The sequence below is a fragment of the Gymnodraco acuticeps genome, unplaced genomic scaffold, assembly GCF_902827175.1.
Source record: "Gymnodraco acuticeps unplaced genomic scaffold, fGymAcu1.1, whole genome shotgun sequence".
In the NCBI taxonomy this organism is placed as follows: Eukaryota; Metazoa; Chordata; class Actinopteri; order Perciformes; family Bathydraconidae; genus Gymnodraco; species Gymnodraco acuticeps.
The window spans coordinates 8,767,705-8,788,277 of NW_022990271.1; the positions used below are offsets into that span (position 1 = coordinate 8,767,705).

Genomic DNA, 20,573 nt, shown 5'->3' on the forward strand with positions numbered 1-20,573 from the left:
TTGCTACTTGGATGAAAGTGTTAACGGTTCACTATGGTGCATCTTTGACATCTCAGACGGACAGCCAAATAAAGCAAAGTTATTGTTGTAATAAACTCTGGGACTCGTTTGACTATGGCAATACTCCAGGTTGGTTGTGACTCAAGTGTATGGCAATTCAGCACAATCAAATCATAACCAGGCTGTGAGAAAGTGACTCACAGTATGTGCAAGGGCACACTGACAGACCCTATTACATTATTTCCCAGCAGAACACTTTTCTGCATGGAGAAAACATTAAGAATGAAGTGAAAGGAGTTTCCCGAAGCTTTACCCATACAGACCATAGTTCACCACAGTGAGTGGAGTAACAAGCCTGTTAAAAACACTCTTGGAAACAAACTTTTCTCGTAATAAATCTATTTCATTACTCAGCAGTACCGGTAACAGAAATGTATGATATGTGATATGCTCACAAGAAAAAGGAGAGACTGCAAAAATCACAAAAGACCTGAGGCCCAAAAGACAATCAGAAGTTGTCAGATGATGTGTCTCTCCCTTTCTAACCCTATAATTACACGGCTCATCGTCCCCTGAAGGAGATGACATCAAAAAAGCCAGTTATTTATTCAAGGTGAAAATGGGATCATCTTCATCATGTTCCCACATTATAGAGGTTTATGTGACTTATCCAGACTGTGATGCAACAGAAGATGTGAAGTGCACACAGAGGTAGGGCAGGGGGAAATAACCACCTGTTAATACCGGCCTGTATAAACAAAATATCTCAATCTCTCCTGATATTTATGAGGATACTGTAAATGGTTTCATAAGACCTCCAGACACAGAAGTGATTAAATCACATAAAGTGAAATATAAATATAACTTCTGATTTTGCAAATGTGACAAATACATTGAAGACATTGTGAAAGTTTGTGTTTGTTGTGGAGGTCAGTGGTTAGTTTCTACGGGCAAAAGAGGAAGTCTGGCGGTTACTGAGGTGAGGTCACATTGGTCACCTCTTAGGGAAAATTGTGAAATTTTATAAAAACAGGAAGTAAAACTATTTGTTTTATATATGAACTTATTATCATCTTAAAGAACTGTTTATGGATCTCTGGACTTTCTCATCATACTTTCTCAATCGAATAGCCATACTTTGACTGTATACTATTAGCAGCATATTAGCCTCAGACAGCTAGTGGAGAGTATGATATAAATATGCCAATCAATATTTATTTGGTTCTTCAGATCATTGTTGATTTCAATTCAGATAAAAGCCCTTTACAATATCCAAAAGAATGAGCGAGCGTTTTGGCTTATTTAAGTGTGTCTCCATGCATACATGCCTCATATAGAGATACATCTGTTATAAGTCTGCAACAAGAGAAAATACAAAAGTATCATAGGAATGAATTTGGAGTGCATAAATTGTATATTGGGAATCAAGCAAGAGCCTGAAAAGATTCTCTTTGTTTCTCAAAGAACAAATTCTGACACTTCACATGAGTCTCTTCAGGGCATGTGTGGGTTGTTTCATTCAGAGAAGTTTAGGTATATCTCTAATCCATATGAAGTTTAGAGCTGTTTAGATTTCTCGAATCCACTACTGTATATTTGATCTCTTTTTTTAGAGTCCGACTTCAATTTGCTGCATCAAATTGCATCGACATTTACTTTATTTTGTCTTCATCAAACATATTATTTGTATTGACTCAGACAGCACAATGTCATCATTTGGCAGAACAATTAAATATCCTGTTCTGACATTTCAGATGTACCTAGTGCCTTTTCCCAACTGTCTGCAAGGAAGGAGGAGGAAACGAAGCAGAACGGCTGTTTGACATAATTTCCCACCAATATTTTCCCACAGGTTTTAGCCTCCCCATAGTTCAAATGTGAAACTCATTTATGGCATAATATACTTCATGCACGAATACAGAATTTAAGAACGTATTTTTGCTATGTCATTACAACCAATCTAGGAGGTCAAATGTTTAAATGTAACCATAAATTCATGAAGGAAGAGAAAATATATTTGACATGGATAGTTGCTTACTGTCTAGTGTGTGTTAGTAGTGTGTGTATGTGTGTACAGGAGTAGAGTTCATTGTTGACTTAAACAACACCGACCCAGACGGTGAGTCCCTGAAGGCCAGACCAATGACAACAGCACCTCTCTTTTGTGGTTGTACTCAACACACCCCTCTGCCCTGTGCAAACGCAGCCGGTCTGACTGAACGACACACACACACACACACACAACTTTAAATCTCCGCAGACCCTCTGCTCTGGTGGAAGCTCTGCGGACGGTGACATCATCATTCCGAGATCACTGAGTAACAGAACAGAGAAGAGAGGAAATGTCCCGGCCAACGACTACCATCACAACACCGCAGATCCGTGTTACTGTCATTACTGTGCCACAATCACAAGAGCAAAGGATGTGCGCACACACACACACACACACACACACACACACACACACACACACACACACACACACACACACACACACACACACACACACACACACACACACACACACACACACACACACACACACACACACACACCACACACACACACAAGAGAGGAGAACAGGCATCTCTCTGGTGGAACAAAGTTAGCTCAGTTATTTTCCTTAATGTTGTCGGTTTCCCAAAAAATCTTGCTTCATGATTAAAACATTTGAGACATAAATCACCAACATAATATGCAGGATGATCCATTTCAGAATCCTATAAATCATAATACTGGACCACAATTGAAGCATTATAATGTTACAACTGGTTAGGGAGCTCTTTAAAAAAAAAAAAGTTGTATCATCTAAATCTACAAAGTAACCAAAGCTGTCAAATAACTGAGTGGAGTGGAAAGTAAAATATTCTTCACTGAAATGTAGTGGGGGAGAAGTATCAAGTAGCATTAAGTGAAAAATACTCAAGACAAGTACGAGTACTTGAGTAAATGTACTAAGTTACATTCCAGCACTGATTTGTTTTTATAATGTATCACTCCATTATCTAAGAGACAATTTTAAACAAACACTCATAGGGGGGGCTGTTCCCTGAAGTGTTTGTCCGAGCTGTGGAAGATAAGAGGTTCTGGTCAATTATCCTGCTTATTTGTTCTTGACTCTCTCCTGCCGATTGGAAGCATATGGCTTTGTTACATAACACACACAAAGAGGGCAAACAGGGAAGAGATGACTTCACATAATTATTATAAATGGTATGTCGGTATAGACTCCCCTGTGGGGCTACAGCTCTGAGTTTTGGCCACCGGCCTTCCCTGCAAAACCCAAGCTCCTTAGCACATGCCTGACAACAAACGGAGTGTTAGTCAGTGTTTCCTTTTCCCAGGAATCAGCAGTTTAACACAGTTTGAAACAACCCAGTGCACAAAGAGTTCCCCATCCACACTGCTGCATTAAACTCACATCTGTAGAGCTTGATTAACTTTACTTTAATAATCGTTCAAGGTATGCATGTGTGCAAACTAAAGCATGCAAATGAAACATGGTAAAAACATGGGCTCTATAAATAATAATCATTTAAAAAATGAAGTTATAATGTTAAATAGCCTCTGGGATCGACATTTCTCTCTCTCATTTTGCTTTTACAAATCAGTATTCCTGAAAACACAAGAGCCTCCACTTAAGTTTACAATGGAGAACCCACTCTTTATTTCATAATGCCCTACATTATTTGTTTTGTTAAAGCAGTTGCTTTTGGCTCCTTTTTATTTGACTAGTATAGACGGAAGACTAACGAAAAGGCGGAAATACTTCTCAAGAACAAAATGTCAGCATAAATGTCACCACTGTAGGAGTTGTTATAGAGAGGCTGCCTATATTGTTTCATTATTAAACTGTAGCTAAAGGTGTAACCCCCGACCTTACCCATGACACGCCTAACCCCAATGTATCCAACTCTTCAACATGCAACAGCATGTGTATTCTTATGTAAACAAAACGGTGCCACCTCCACCCAGGACGGGTGCTTGCTATCAGTCTCAAATGAATTGACAGGTCTTGGAATGCATAGATTTACAACAGACAACAACAACATTTACTAAAGTTAACCATTTTAAGCTTTGGCAACAACAGCTGACAGAACTGTCTCAACTTAAAGTTTGAAGATACTAAAATATTCTGCCTGGTAACAAAGCTCCAGGAAATCCACATGCTTTCATTCAAAATAAATGTCAAACCAAAATAATTGAAATGCACTAGAACTGGCATTTAAGAGACCACTTCGTCATCTCTGCCAGGAAGGAACTGATTGTTCAAACTTTGTTCAGAGTTTGATTCAGAGCCAAATACAAATGCAGTCCACATTCCACATTTCCCACATGCCATGCCCCCTCTCACAGTAGCAGGCACCATTTTTCACATGTTGTGTATATTAGTATTTGCCAGAAAACACTGCAGGTATTAACTGCCCCTAAGCTGACCTGGAGCAGATAGTGCATATCTGTTTATCCTCTGGCTGGGCAGATGTGTTGAGAGAGGGGAGATCATTGCTGGTTAAGGGCACTCTGACTGATGGGAAAGGGTACAGAAGAAGGGAGTCAGACTGAGCTGATACAACGCAGCTGTCTGGCAGATTGTGTTACAAGAAAATGTCCAAATGATCCTCATTTACTTTGCTTGGTTACATTTAATGGGCAGTGAGGAAAGGTGAAATATAGTTGGGATGGAGAAAGTGCTCCATGGAGACTGTGTGAAAGCAGATCGGGGTTGAGTGTTTATCACCCCAATGAGATGCTCCTCCAGATGTGCAGAGTACAACATAAACACATGTACAAATTCACATGCATGTGCAATTATAAACAGGCAAACATACTTTCTCACACTCCAGTATAGTCACACTCCTTTCACCCAAATGAGTGTGCAGAATAAAGACAGAAAGTTGCACAGCACTCTCCCTCCCATTTGTTAGCTGTCCTTGAGCTTTTGATTGTTACAAATAAAAAAAATTATCAGAAAGAGTTTGCCAGGTTTAGAAAGCGAGGGGTTTACAGCCTGGCTGCTCTACGAGGCTGTAGCTTACCAAGTTAAAGCAATGTTTAGAGTTAAATGCTAATGTGTTGTCGTTGCTTAAAATGATCACATTGACAATAAAATATGCTAAAGTTTAGCAGGTAGGGAGTGTATTATGCTCCAGCCTAACAGCCTAAGAAATGGACTGTGAAAGGTCCCAACTCTAACTCATCAACAAAGAATTTTGAGTACTTCACAAACACAACAATGTGTGTTTTGTTAAGCTGCGATTGTTCACAATTTATTATACAATGACCTTTTACGTTATGAGAGCATGCACTTGAAAAGCCTAAACTCAGTCATCCTCTGGCTCTCGACCCTGAGGTGGGGCAGAGTGTTGTGTTTACTCGGCCTCCAGGGAGTGATCTGACCTCTGAGACCACACCAAGCGAGACAACGTTTATTAAAGACCCTTTCTTGTTTACAGCCGCCCCCTTTAACTCATCTGCTTGGAAGTTGTTAGCAGGGCGGGGAAAGCAGGGAGCAACATACTGTAGTGTTGTGTAAATGGGCGCTACGAAGGAGCAAGAGATGAGTTGGTTCTTGTTCGGGCCTCCATGAGTAGAAAGGACCAAGTCGGAAAGATGTTGGAACAATAGCATAAAATAAATGATCATCTGGACATGCACTAACAACCAATTGGCAGCAAACTTTCAGAAGAAGAAAAAAGCAGCTTATCTGTTTTTCTGCTTTCAGCACAGAAAAGCTGGTTCAGACTTGAGTGCTGCACTGAAGTTTTCTGAGAGGAAGTCTCTTATCACGGCCCGGACAGATAACATTGTGTTGCTGTTGTCCCGTACGGCTCCTGTGCAGGACGCACGCTGGTTTCATTTGAGTCTCTAATCTCAGTGAGACATCTTGTGCCTTTTCCAACAGCACACACCATGTCTGAAAATGTCTCCATGATTTCAGCTGGCCAGAATGAAAATACTTCTCTCATGATTCAGCACTTTTGTCACACAATGGAGGTATGAATACAGAGCCATGTACATACAGACAGGCTTTATAAGGCCCTGCAAAGCTTCTTGATGTTTTGAGGTCATCTCTAAAACATCTATTATTAAATCTTTAAAAAATCCATTATATTAAAGTTTTCATAAATATTTTTGCTTCAATGACATCAGCACCGTCATATATATACAGTGAGTCCAACAGATACAGTTTAATACACAGTAACTCACACGTAATTATTTCTATGAGCTAAATAAACTACTCCCATCCATTTACTAATGTGTAATGCTTATTATTAATTCACTTCGGTGTTTGACTTTCACTCTGCATAAAGATTAATGTGCAGAGTTTGACACAATAAAGCTGTTCATCTGCTGAAGGAGGAAGGTTTCTCTGCTCACCTCAAATCTGAGTTCAACACATCTACATGCAGGCATTGTTTTGTTACACTACAACTAGTTTAAGGCGATGTGGTCCACTTTGTAACATTCACAAACTGTAATGTGGGAAATTGAAGCTTCTAGGTGCTTAAACACTGAGAATAGATCTTATGTTTAGTCGTGAAACCATAAAGCAATACGTTTTTGCACATCATCACATTCTTCAGTGGAAGGAGGAAGTCGAGAAGGAAATCATTTATACTTTTTTTCGTGGAAAACATTAGACACTTTTTTGTATTTGTTGTGTCGTATGTGTCTTGTTATGTTTCAATACAATATTGTCACGATATCACTAATAGTGTAAATTCAGATTTTTCAGATAACACTTATCTGTTTTTACAAAGGTAAAGTTAAATGCATAACTTTTGTTTGTAATTTAGTACTTAAATTGCTTGATTCATATTCTAAAATGTATGCAACGAGTAGAAGTCTATCATATCAGCGTAAGGTATCATAAACATGAGCCTACTAACACCCTAATCTTTTTACAGAACAGCTTGGTTTTTCATATGTTTTATTTAATTTAAAACCATTCTACGAAAACAGTTTTGACAGATTTTCAAATCAACATTTGAATATGCTACAAAACGCCAAATTACAACCCAGTCCTCTCTAGCATACATTTAATATGATCTAGAATGACATATTTTTGAAAATGATTGCTCCACATTAAGTAATGAATTGGACTATGGTGGGGCCTGCTTTTCCCCAAAGGCTTGAAGAAGGGTGTTTCATTTCACAGCCCTTCATTTTGACATGTTTCAGTGTGCTCTAAGAGAGACCCAATTTCCTCCAGTGTGGGTTGCAAAGATGTTTTGTAAATGATGTAACCTGAAGACTTTTCAGGTTGATGAAATGGCAGGGGGCCACATCTGTCCTAACTCTGTGTCCAGTGAGTATATAGTGGACAGGGTGGAGAAAGACCATATGCTCCGTGCTCTCAGGAGTGACTGCAATTCGAGCTGCTTCTCTGGCTGAGGTCCTGTAAACCCATTATGGACGTTTCCCTCCTTCAAACTGTAATAAAGTGAGAGGGTTATTGGCTGACTCTGCTTCCACTTTGAGAACACGACTTCTCTCACAAGAAAACACTCAGTTGGAAAAACTGTTTTAGATCATCTGTGCTAATTTGGATGAGGGGTGTCCCGGAGCATTTTCAAAGTATATTGCGTGCAGAGAATTCCGTTCAGAAAGATCCCCAGAAGTAAGGAATGTTTGTGTCAGGTTCAAATCTTTACCCTCCCATCCTTTATGAAATTAACTAATTCAAAACTGCCATCATTGCAATTCAGTAGACATATTTAGAATGTCCTCTTGTAGGTCTTCGCTGCTGATTACTCACCTCTTAATTTGTTGCATAACTTCACGGACATTTTTTATTTTGCTGAAAAGCTTTTTTACCTAAATGTTCCGATGGTATCATCACAAATGTCTGCATACGTCAGGGACAAATAAAGTGCAAGAAAGTCCTTGTTTTCATATTTAGACAGGATCAGTGGAGGAACAAGCAAACAGTGCGTCAATGTACAATAGGGTCAAAGTGGAACATAAACATCTAGAGTGGAAACAGGAAACAAGAGGATGGGTTTTTCTGAAGTTTGTCTTGCCATCTGTTACGCAACAACATTCAGATAACAACAAGTTCTGTTGAGATGATTTAGATAAGGTAGACACATAAAATGTTCCTATAATATCACATTTTAATTAAATGAACAAGTCTATATGAGAATAAAAGGGTTATTTGATGTAATCGAAATGAATGAAATGCACTTCGAGAATGCATAACGTTTTTTCTGTTCAGCGAAGTTTTTTTAGTGTGTAGAATTATGGACTAAGCTACAACAGCATTTAGTTGAGCAACGCTGAGTTGCATAAAAACAACATGATCACAACTGTTATAGTATTGTCATATTTTATTACATTTTACTGCACTCAGTTTCCACATAACCATATTTAGTGTAAATATTGTCATTATTCTTAATTTGTTGCAATTGGCTTTTATAATTGTACTGTTCTTTTTGGTTACGTATTCTTCTCTCTGTGTCTCTGTATGCACCACTTATACCAAAGCAAATTCCCAATATGTGCACACCTACTTGGGAATAAAACTGATTCTGATGTCAGTTTGTAACTTGAAACTCTTGCACCCACTAGTGGTTATGACGGGTATTACATCAGGAAGATGCTCAGAGGGTTTTAAATAACTTGTCCTATACAATATTTGGATTCTATAGAAAAGAAAAAGTAGTCCCCTGTGTTTTAAGAATTGTATGAGCATTCAGATAAACACAAACACTAGATTAAAGTGAAATTATTCTGTCAATTATGCATTTGTCTAAAAATAGACAAAGGAAGATTTGTTTAAACTATATTTTGGTTTAAGCACAAATGATGTGCACTGACAGATTTATGCAATGTATTGCTTGTAACGTTTGAATAAAAGAATCACCCATGCCAAGGTCTTCATTTCAATCATACATTTATTTTATATAAAAGAAAACAAGGGTTGCAATATTAACAGTTATACACACGGGCCCGTCACTGGAAAACTACGGTATCCAACATGGCAGCTAGGCACTGAACGATGTTGGAAGTCATTAAAACGTCTACGTGCTCCTCCAAGTGTCTCTTGGGATCCTGCAGGGACAGAACATTAGGACAAACATCAACAATGGGATTTGTTATGAAGTGTTAGGCTCTCTTTCACTGACATTGAAGCAGTTTGACACATATTGAAACAAAGAAACACACTATGTATGATTGTTTTTATCTGAAGATTAAAATGTCATCTTTACCTGTTTTCCAACATTCTTGATGGCCAGCTGCTCTGGGGTCATTTTGTCCTCCTCTTCAACGGCCTGAGGTGGAAACACGAAGATGTTTTCATACTTTGTGGGAGCACACCAGGAGCATCCCATATGCATGCTTATTTGTAACTCTTTTGCAGATATTGCGTTGCAGAAATATTGTTTATTTGTTTTAGGTCTTACAATGCCCTAGGAATCGTGTACACAGAAAATACAGTGTGTGTGTGTGTGTGTGTGTGTGTGTGTGTGTGTGTGTGTGTGTGTGGACCAGCATTAGTATGATGGGATTCTAACTGCATTAGGTTTAATAGCCGTAAAGCCACACAACAGAATTTCACTCATTGATCCTCTGGCCGATGCACCGGAGTCCAGGGTGGAATTAAATGATTGAGCAGTGATTTTATTTGGTCACAAAACTGCCATTTAACCACTTAAAGGCACAATGCGTAGGATTCATCAGGTGCGGTTTGTAAACACACGTTTTCACCGCTATTTGCGTTTTGTTTTTTTTTAGATCTGTGTCCACCTTTTTTAGCAGTTTCTTCTTGTACGCTTGCTTTTGATCTGGCTTAAGCTTAATACATTTGTATAAAGTAGACGCCCAGAAACATACCCAAAACAGCAAAAAGGAAAGAAACAGCCACATACTTCTAGTTGGTCCTAAGAAGCTCAATGAATACTTTATTAAATTGTATGTTAACATTTTAAAGTCAAATGTACTATAAACATTAGATCATTCAAACAAAACCGCATGTGTCGTGTGCCGTTTTAAAAGGCCAGTCAAGCCCTCTGAATATTTTTTTATATATTGTAGTTTCCATTCAATTCAATTCAAAACCTTTATTTATCCAGGTAAAATCCCATTGAGATCAATGATCTCTTTTTCAAGGGAGACCTGCCTCCATATATTTGTTTGCTGGGTGTCTAAAAAGTTGTACCTTATTGTAGTTCTTAGCCAGCTCCAGCATTTCCTTGACGATGGTCTCGTTGAGCTTGCAGTGCTCGCTGTAGTCCTGCAGGGTCAGGCCCTCCATCCAGCTCTTCTTATGCAGGTTCAGCAGCATCTGAACAGCAATAAGAGCTGAGGTTATGTTCTGTTAATACAAGTAATAATAATAAATGTTTCTGTAGTAGGTTTTTTCTCAAACCTTCTGCTCCAGCTCATTTTTCCTGTAATTGATGGTGATGGAGTAGTAGTGTCTGTTCAGTCCATGAATCAGAGCCTGAAACATAAGGAACCTCAAGGTAAATACATTAAGCAATAACATGCATAACCTCTGGGGTCTGACAGCAAAATCCACAACATTACAATTCATATTCCACTTTGTTGTGATGCAATGCGGTTTGTACTGGCTTACCTAAAGCCAGTTGAGTAGCACTTGAAATGTTTTAGCTCTATGAAGCCTGATGTACTTTATGATTCTGTTTTCTTCAAGTTGTATTTTGTTGGTCGAACGCACTTATTGTAAGTCGCTTTGGATAAAAGCGTCAGCTAAATGCAATGTAATGTATCTTTAGCAGTAGTGAAGGATATAGTCCGATTCAAGATTTATTTAGTTTTGGCTTGAAATGAGACCAAATGTACTCATAACGATATGGTGCCTGATATGCTGTTAATCTGACAGCTGATGGCAAGAAAGCAAGTCAAATGTTTTTATCTGGCCATTGTTGATTATCAAGTATTGTTCAGAGGGGGGGGGGGGGGGACATATCCAGGTATTTTAGAAGAAATAAAAGAAGAAATCCACCCTGAACGGAGGGGATGGTGCCGTGTTCAATGCGTTACCTGGATTGAGGGCTTGTTCAGATGACCCAGGTTGGATGTTGTTTGTCTTGGTTCATGACCCAACACCATCATGTTGGCGTTGATCAATCTGAAGGCATCAATAACAACCTGAAGAAGTGGGGGGGTGCACATTAGACCAGTTTACCGAAAAGTAGGTAATTTCAAAATCTTTCTTATTTCTTCTCCATCTTTACCTTTCCCTTGACGCTCTGAATGGGGTCAACCACCACAGCGACGGCACGTTCTGACAGGGCCTCGAAGCTCTGCTGTGTGTTGATGTCCACACCGGACAACCAGCAGCCGAACCCAGGGTGACTGTGGTACCATCCCACCACCATCTCTGGTCTGATGAGCCACAAGGGTGGAAGAACAAAGTTAATATGTTTAAAAGGTGTTTACGTAGACAAAAAACATGTGTCGTTTCAAAAATAATTGTTGTTTTATTAAAACAGCTCTGGATTTACACTTAAGTTGTTAAATAATGTACACATCACTGACAAAGTATCTTTCTAGTTACTGCGACTGTAGGTTTGTGATGGAGTTTTACCTTCCAGTCTGCTTCAGCATGTCCAACATCTTGGCTTGGAACACCGGGTCCACTGCTTCAACACTCACACCCTGAGAGGTTCAAACGTTCATTTTGTAATAAAGCGCCAAGGCAGATGTGAGCACAATACACTGTCCTGTATTCAATTGCCATAATCAGCATGCATACACACAAGGCATTTAAGCCACAACTACATATCAAACAAGAATACATCAACTTTTAAATGACATTATAAGGGGCATAACCACAACATGACATCAAATACGTACTGTTCCTGATTGGGGCATGGCAAACACATCGATCACTCGCACTGTGTAGTCGTCAACAAATTCTCCCAGCATCAGTCCCATGACCTCCATTGGTACACCAGCACGTCCATGCTTCAACATCTAATGAAGAGAAACAACAGAGAAAGAGAGGAGTGTTACTTTAAATACAAACAATTAAATGTATAACCATTAATAAAAGTCAATGATCATTGCAGATGATGTGGGATTACCTTGAGGAGAGCGAGAGAGGAGATGTAAACCTGCTCTGCCGTGTCCACAGCAGGGGCATCTGTTGGGGGGCCCTGAGGGGAGGAGCAGAGTTTATTTGAGGCCTTTCAAATACAGCACTTGCTTAGATAATCACTACAACCATCTAACAATCTACTATTGTTTAGAATTGTAATTTGTGTCATGTATAATGCGTTTACATTGATTCACTACATAAAGACCCTGGCATGGACACAAAATGTGTGTCAAGATGTGAGCTGACTTGGGATTGAAGCAGATATACATTGATCTTACTATTAATATAACGGACATTACTTGTCTGGCCCACAAATATTCTTTAACCTATTTTAATTATATTAAACATTGATACATTTATGCTTAAATGTAGTATTAGGGTATACAAGTTGAATGCAACTAAGGAAAACTGGTTAGATTTTAAACCAGGCTGCACTGGGGACATCTTTGGACTTGGAGCAGCGAATCTAAAAAGGTAAACAAGCACGGGCCCAGGACTAATGTCTGCCGAAGTTCTGATAGAAAGCATCAGATGTTTGTATTATTGTATGGACAAATTAAACTGTGTTACCTGGCCAAGCCCTGGCATTCCCCCTCCGAGCCTCAGCAGCCGGTCCATATCCAAATCTGATGAACAAACACAATGAGGTCATGAGTTTTCCTTAAAGTATACAGCTGACAGACAATCTGCAATTATTAGAAGGATAACTTTAATTTTCACAAAACTTTAGAGTGTAAGAAAATGAATATATCAAAAGTGCATTTTAAAGAAGAACAAATCCGTACAAAGATGTCATGGCACAAGCCAGAATTAGCTTGTTTCTTTTGAAATATATCAGTTTCATAACATGTAGCTTGATAAATGTCAAATACCTCACTCACTTTACTAAACAATTAACTAAATGTGTAGCTATGATTTCAAAGATGCAAGGCTTTATTGTCATATGCACAGTAGCTAGTGCTGTATAGTAGTGAAAACCTTAAGCCCCAGTCTCCTTCAACAATGCAACATAAATAAAAGACAAACCAATAGAACAATACAAATGCGGTGCAAAAGAAACAGAAGAGAAATACAAAGAATGACTTGTAAGGCTAAAGGTATGTCGACTCGTATGTGCTAGGATTTGCTTTGGTTTCTCTCTAAAATTGACAGGTGTGTTTCCTAGACCTCATAATGACAAGCGTTTCATCGGGAAATCCACAAATAAGACGAGTTCCCTCAAATATGTTTACATTATAGCCTAGTAGATTGGATATTATATTGGACATACTTATATAAATTCTCATGATTTGTGTCTTTTAAGTCCTGGTGAAGTTTAATTCATTTTAGAGACAGTATGGAGTATTTTAGGACCGAAATAAATCGTAAATATAATGTATGTTAGCCGCTAGTTAGCTTCAGTTGGCTAATTTACCCGTAGTAACGCAAACACGGTATAAAGGGTCCGACAGCATCACAATGATCTAACATTTAAAGTATCACTTATCCTGTTCAACTAAAAAATTACGAGTAAATTTAGCAAACGAGGGTCTTTAATCGCTCGGTACTTTAACTTGCAGTTAGCATTTAGCTTGAAGTTAGCTTATTCATGCTATGCCTCTGTCATCACGCACAAGAAACACAGCAACAACGACCAACACTGACTCCATCTCACCGTCTTTTATGAAGGCTACTGGCTGTTTTTAAGATATAAGTCTACTTGCCTGTTGTCAGATATTTCGGGTTTTTAGAAAAGTCTGTGTTTCTTTCTTCAGTCAAGTCAAACCAACAATGAATCAGCCAGATTCCTGTCGTCCTGTACAGAAACTACTTCCGGCGCACGGATGATGTGTTATGTTGTCGCCCGACTGCTAACTGCAACACCAAACACAAGGGGACGCCACTGTCATACAACTATTAACTTGCACTATTTTATGTCATAAAGTCTACATTTGCATTTATTTGCGTGATTTTCCTCTTTATATATAAACTGGTGTAGCCTGAGATACATGATTTACCAGTGGTGTAATGAAATAGAGTACATTAACTGTGTAGTGTACTTTTGAGGTAGCCTACTGGTACTTGAGTATTTCCATGTGATGCTACTTTATATTTCTCCTCTGCTATAAGGCAAATATCATACTTTTTACACTACTACATTTGTTTTCGCACTCACAGTACGTATTAAAGCACACACTATGCTATGGTATAATACAGTCGTGTACTTCAAGTATCTACATTTTGTCCACGGGTCATTCTACAGAAAAGGTGGAAGTGCTGTCACTTACTTTTGCAGACACCAAAATACATGACGTTGACCTAATACTCACATTCATTATATATGTTGAATAAATAGAGATTGTCTTTGCAATGGTACTAAATAAAAAATGGTTTTATACGTAAATTGCAATTTATTTAAAATGTCAAGTTCAAGGAACTGCCTTGTCACTTTGATCATACATGGAAGTGGAGCCTATAGTTTTAATTTAAAAGATTTTTTTTTCAATAAATAAATCAAATTAATATTTACATAACATTACAAGCATTAAATATAACACTGAAATGGTAAAAAAAAAAACGTAAATTATTATTAATAATATCAAATAAATGTCAGTCACCCAAAATTACGTCATTGGTGTTACTGCTACACAAAACGCTTTTATTTTTGAAATAATGTACTGTCTCTGAAGTGCCTCCTGTAACAAGAGATCATTTGAGGCAGTGCAGTGAATAAAGACATAAGGAAAGTCAGATACTTCTTACTTTGTTTACTTTGTCAAATTTTACATGCGTCTTTCAAGTCTGTCATTAGTGATACTCATTGCATAGCCCTAGGGGTGAACATTTGAATGGGAAAATGTATTGTATTGAAGAATTAAACGATTTTGATATTGACTGAAGCCATATTTGGTCTGACACATTGCAGCCATTTTGTTAAAATGGTAGTGTTTTCTCCAAATTGTCACTGGTGTTATCGTTACTGGTGTTACTCTTCTTCCTGGTAACACGTAACACCAGTGACATTCCTATACAAATAAGCTTATAAAGTATAAAAATAATAAAAATATTTTAAGCTCTACTTGTTGTGGATTCATCAAGTTAAGAGTTAGATATTGCTATTTAACAGGTTTTAGATGTTTTTAGAAGGAATATATTTCAGCAGATTTGTATCACCCAGATTCCACCTTTTCTGTAGAATGACCCATTGACCAACAACAACACTAAAATACTCTTAAGAAAAACAGGATAAAATAATAACAATAATAATATAATACTGTGAATGGATCCATTCTGCAAAACGAGTACTTGAATGTTGAAATCAGGACTTTTACTTGCAGTGGAATATCTTAAGTACATAGTATTTGTGCTTTTACTTAAGTAAAGGATCTTAGTTCATCTTCCAACACTGCGATTTACATTGCCAACGACTGCTTTTATGTAACTTTTGCTGACACATGTTAATACATGTTTTTATGTATAATCTACATATAACCTGTTAAATGTTTGACCTATTTTTTGTTTTGTTTTCGAACTTTTTTAATAATGTGTTATTTATGTTTTGTTTTAGACACTTTATATATTTGTTCTTTATCCAACGTTATGCTCCAACTGCTGCACAACAATAAACTACAGGATAACATTTTTATATATATTAAGTTATCCCGTTGTATATTAAGTTAGCTTATCTTATATCACTATTAGTTAGGTTCTAGGTTATTATTCTCTACAAATAGGCGCTTTAAATTATGTGTTTAAAGTACGGTTTAATTTTATATAGCAGTGAAACATCTGCAGCCTTGAAATTAGAAACATAAGAAGAAGTGAAATATCTTTATAGCTAACATAATGTGCTTTATTTGTTAATAGTTTAAGTGCATCAATGGATTGGACACAACGGATATTTTTAAATCAATGTAAAGATGCACCCTGACTTTTCTTTCTAGCACTTCCTGTACTGGTGTCATTTCTGTAAAAAAAAAACTGATACAGCATCTCTCTTTCAATCCTAAAGCGAATGAAAATGGCTGTGATGTTTGTAAGGTTTCTCATATTTCAACATGCAAGCATTTCATTATTCCCTGAGGAGCCACAAACTATGAGCGGAACCACACCATCACAGGACTGAGAAAAAGCAGCTCTGTTTGTCTTCAAGTGTTACAGCCAGACAGCTGCCACTCCAGCAGAGGAGCTGGGACAATCTCCACCAGTAGTGACTGGTTACAGACAGCTCACCTACAAGAATTTCAAATTCCCTAATTCCTCAGTGGATGAGGAAGGGGCAGATAATCATCCACATTCCTCAGCCCCTCCCTCTCCCCACCCACAAGACCTCTCCCCACCTCAACACCACTCAGAAGTCGTAACCAGGATGCGCTTCCTTGACGTAGGTTTGAAACATTTCTATGGCCTTTGAGATCCAGCCTGAGTGAACCTATGAATATATGTAATAATAATCAGTTAATAAGGTATTATTGGAAATGCAATTGGTTGGTTGATATTTACATATACCCTCCTTAAAAAGTAATGTGTAACATAACTTATCCAGTTACTTAATCGAAGTAATCCTACTTATTAAACGTTATTACTTTAACATTAGTTTTCTAATACATTCTTAAAGAACATAAACTTGAACCAGACAGTTTAGAGCCTCAGTATTTAAGACATTATATTCTCATACGTTTATTGCTATTTTTTAAATGTAACTTTTGTTAAGATGGGAACAGATAAACTTGATAAATGTTATGAGCTTTTATCTGTCAACTACTTTTTCCTCATTAATTGTAGCCTATTAATATTACATCCGATTCTAGAAGTAATTCTGTATAATAAACGTTGTATGATTGCAATCTTGACACTTCACCAATAAAGGATTTGATGTAAGCAACAACTTGATCCAAGCCAAAACAATACAGGAAAAACTGTCATTCTCTTCCCTCCAAAAGTAGACAAAGCGTGCATCATTATTGCTGACTGGGTTATCTCAATGAATTCAGCTCTGCCTGTGATTGGTTGACTTTTTCCCAGTTGTACAATTTGAAACCTATTCACTTTGTTGCTCGAAACAGAGAGGCAGCTTTTTGATAAATTACCCAGACAAACAATGGATAAATGTCCCAAAGGCCACAGATCAATCGAAGGATTCAATATTTGATTAGCTAGGCTATTAGCTGGTTAAAAGCACAATGCAAAATGATACAATGTATGCAGCTTAAATGTAAAATATAGAGTATTTCCGTTTAAATCCTATATAAAATCTAACATCCCACAAAAAGGGCAGTTTATAACACATTTGATCCAATGGATTAATCAAACAATAACTCCCAAACTGGGTGACAACAAGCACAGGAAACCATCTAAATACTACTGCAGCTGATTACTCAGATAGGAATGATTGGACTTTTCAAGGAACATCAGAGGTAGCTTGTAACATGACACCAGCATGAAACCGTAATCCTACCAGCGGAGGAAATAAGCGAGAGAAATGTGATGCTTTAAGAGCTTCCCAGCACCCTGATGGGATTTGGACTTAGGCTCGCTTTATAAATCTCCAGCAGGATGGCTGCTAGGGGCAAGCACTGCTTAAGTGTTCGTATGTGAATATAAAATGAGTTTAATTAGATAACAGTGAAAGGGAAATGTGTACCTAGACATTTAAATACAACATCTCTATAGGACCACACACATGTCTGTCTAGCTGTAATTTCATTTCATTTTTTTCTCTGCTGCATCTTTACCAATCCGTTTATAGTGGTTAAACTGCGTTCCCTGTGATGCACTGTCTTGGTTTAATTTTGTCTGGCTATATTTGGTGCCCATCATTCGACTCTTCCGTCTAATTTTCTGTCATTTATGTATAAAATGAAAGGCCAGATTTCACCCAAAAATAGAATTACTGCATAACATGAAAAGGTTAAATAAAAAAAAAATGCCATACAAGAACACTGACATGATATAAAGCCCTGAAGATTGTGTGTGTGGTGTGTGTGTGTGTGGGTGTGTGTGTGTGTGTGTGTGTGTGTGTGTGTGTGTGTGTGTGTGTGTGTGTGTGTGTGTGTGTGTGTGTGTGTGTGTGTGTGTGTGTGTGTTTGTGTGTGTGTGTGTTGTGTGTGTGTGTGTGTGTTGTGTGTGTGTGTGTGTGTTGCACCAATTCATTACATTTAAATACTCTACATAAAAACTGTGTATCATTTTATATCCTTTAGGTAACATATTTTGTATGGTCGCACTGCATGCCAGTCCAATTCCTCAATGAGGTTTGAAGAGTTTATGCGTTGGACCATAACGTATTGTTAATGTGTTGTATGATATTGTTATGTTGTTGCATTGTAACTTAAGTTAAGATCACTTACTCGATAAATTAATGAAGAAAGACCAATATTTGCACGACAAATAGATTTAATCATTATTGTAAAAATATTGAGATATCAATTTGAATATTTCCTAATGATTGTATCATCGTCGGTTGCTATCCTGGCTCCAAAATGGTGGAATGAGCTCCCCATTGACATCAGGACAGCAGAAAGTAATCTTCCAGCGCAGACTAAAAACTCATCTCTTTCGACTTCACTTCGAGCAATAAAATGACTAACAAAGCACTTATATACTAATAAAGGACTGGCTTATCTAAAGCCAGTTGAGTAGCACTTGAAATGTTTTAGCTCTATGAAACCTGATGTACTTATATGATTCTATTTTCTTCAAGTTTGTATCTTCTTGGACGAATGCACTTATTGTAAGTCGCTTTGGATAAAAGCATCAGCTAAATGCAATGTTATGTAATGTAATATATTCTGTTGACTGCTCAATAATATTTTTTGTAAAATGTAAGGTCTAAATATTGTTTTAAATTGTCCACAAAGAATACATTTCTGATTGAGATGTACCATGTCCTCATATGACTCCATATTCAACCTCGATACATGCTGTACAGACTTAAATGTATCTGTGACATTGAGTATTAATTAGTTAGTTAGGTTCATCATTACCCCGAGTAATTAACTAACATTAACATTGTACAATTAGGTAGGCCTACATCACTTCACATTTTTGATCATAAAATATGTCATACTTTACATTATGTTCATATTAGGGTCCTTAATTTAAGTATCAATGAGGCTGCTGTTTGACACAATAACAAAACAACGGTTGAAACATTGTATTGTTATAAGATCCATGATCAAACTTATTGTGTTTTTTACATTTTTTTATAGATTGTTATTCTATTGAAGTTTTCAAATGTATGTTTATCATGTCTTGAAGAGACACTAAAAATCTCTTTATCCCGAGAGAGAAAAAGATGATGATCTTAGTGTCTTCCAGTTCTCGCCCTGGCTCAACCTATCATAAGAATTACGAAGCAAAATACCTAAAAACACAAACTTGCACACAGGCTGTGAATAAAGAAAAGAGCTGGTTTGATTGATTCCATTGAGGGGGTTGGCCTGCTCTAATGAAGGGGGCTGTTCCTCCATCTGGGTGCAACAACTAAAAGCTTTTTGTAAGCCCGTGTCTGATGAACTGAAATAGGTCTTAGAGGTCAAACATGTGAGATCAGAAATGTAGAAAGATGGTTAGCGTATGTTAAACCATCGACAGCAAACCCCTACTAATAAGCAACATTCGACCAGAAGCTTTAAAGCTTTAGTTCCTGTTTTTGTTCATCAGTAAGCACCGTGAGTTATTTGTGTTTGCAAAAATGCTTAGCTTACACTTTATCAAACTGCATATAAGCAAATCAATCTTGTGAATGCACTCAAAAGTGAAAAATATCAATGCCTCTTTTGATCGATATATTCGCCAATGAGTCAATATGTTTCTACTTCACCATTAAAACCTTTCGTCACATGATATACATATAGTAGTATGTAGAGCTAGGCCAGTATGCCTAAGAGAACTCGTTTTATTTTAAGTACAAAAAAGGCATGTTATCTTTAAATCTGTGTCCTTTATTCTTCACCAGTAATTCACTCTATCCCATAGTTGGGATTATATAGGCAGAGTGTGACCTCCAGTTTAGGCCAGTCCCTGCTTATATTTCATTGCATCCTGATTCTCTGACATGTAGTGTGTTGGATGGGGGGAAGGGTAGGAAGAGGAAGAGAGTGTGTGTGTGTGTGTGTGTGTGTGAGAGTGTGTGTGTGTGTGTGTGTGTGTGTGTGTGTGTGTGCGTGCGCGTGCGTGTATATGTACGCGTGTGTGTGTGTGTGTGTGTGTGTGTGTGTGTGTGTGTGTGTGTGTGTGTGTGTGTGTGTGTGTGTGTGTGTGGTTGGAGGAGGAGGGGGTGAAGAATGCTTGGTATGTGCGGACGACAACAACATGAAAGGCGACGAGTGTTCAGCCCAACTGATTGTGAGCCTACAAATCAAACATTAAAACACTTTGAATGTGATTATAAAAAAAAGCCCCAGACACCAGACGTCTATACGTGCCTTTGTTACATAAAACAAACCGCTAGTGCTAGTTTGTAAGAGGCGGCCACGCAGTTTTTTTGATGTGGAACACCCTGCAGAGGCGGAGATGGTTT

General features: G+C 37.7%; 1 protein-coding gene across 1 annotated transcript; it reads right to left on the minus strand.

Annotated features, from left to right (window-relative positions):
* Positions 1-8,879: 8,879 nt before the first annotated feature.
* Positions 8,880-13,892, minus strand: psmd14 (proteasome 26S subunit, non-ATPase 14). The gene is made up of 11 exons (XM_034220931.1): positions 13,774-13,892; positions 12,641-12,696; positions 12,057-12,128; positions 11,827-11,946; positions 11,558-11,628; positions 11,205-11,355; positions 11,011-11,118; positions 10,373-10,447; positions 10,163-10,288; positions 9,213-9,275; positions 8,880-9,054 (listed from the first exon to the last, which is right to left on the minus strand). The coding sequence occupies exons 2-11, from the start codon at positions 12,686-12,688 to the stop codon at positions 8,956-8,958; spliced, it is 933 nt and encodes a 310-aa protein (XP_034076822.1). The 5' UTR covers positions 12,689-12,696; positions 13,774-13,892; the 3' UTR covers positions 8,880-8,955.
* Between the last annotated feature and the right edge of the window lie 6,681 nt (positions 13,893-20,573).

Coding starts and splice junctions, on each gene's coding strand:
- psmd14 (XM_034220931.1), bottom strand. CDS start 12,688: ATGGACCGGCTGCTGAGGCTCGGAGGGGGAATGCCAGGGCTTGGCCAG. Junction 11,356..11,557: donor ATGCTGAAGCAGACTGGAAG/GTAAAACTCCAT, acceptor GTGGCTCATCAG/ACCAGAGATGGTGGTGGGAT. Junction 9,276..10,162: donor TGGCTAAGAACTACAATAAG/GTACAACTTTTT, acceptor TTTCCACCTCAG/GCCGTTGAAGAGGAGGACAA.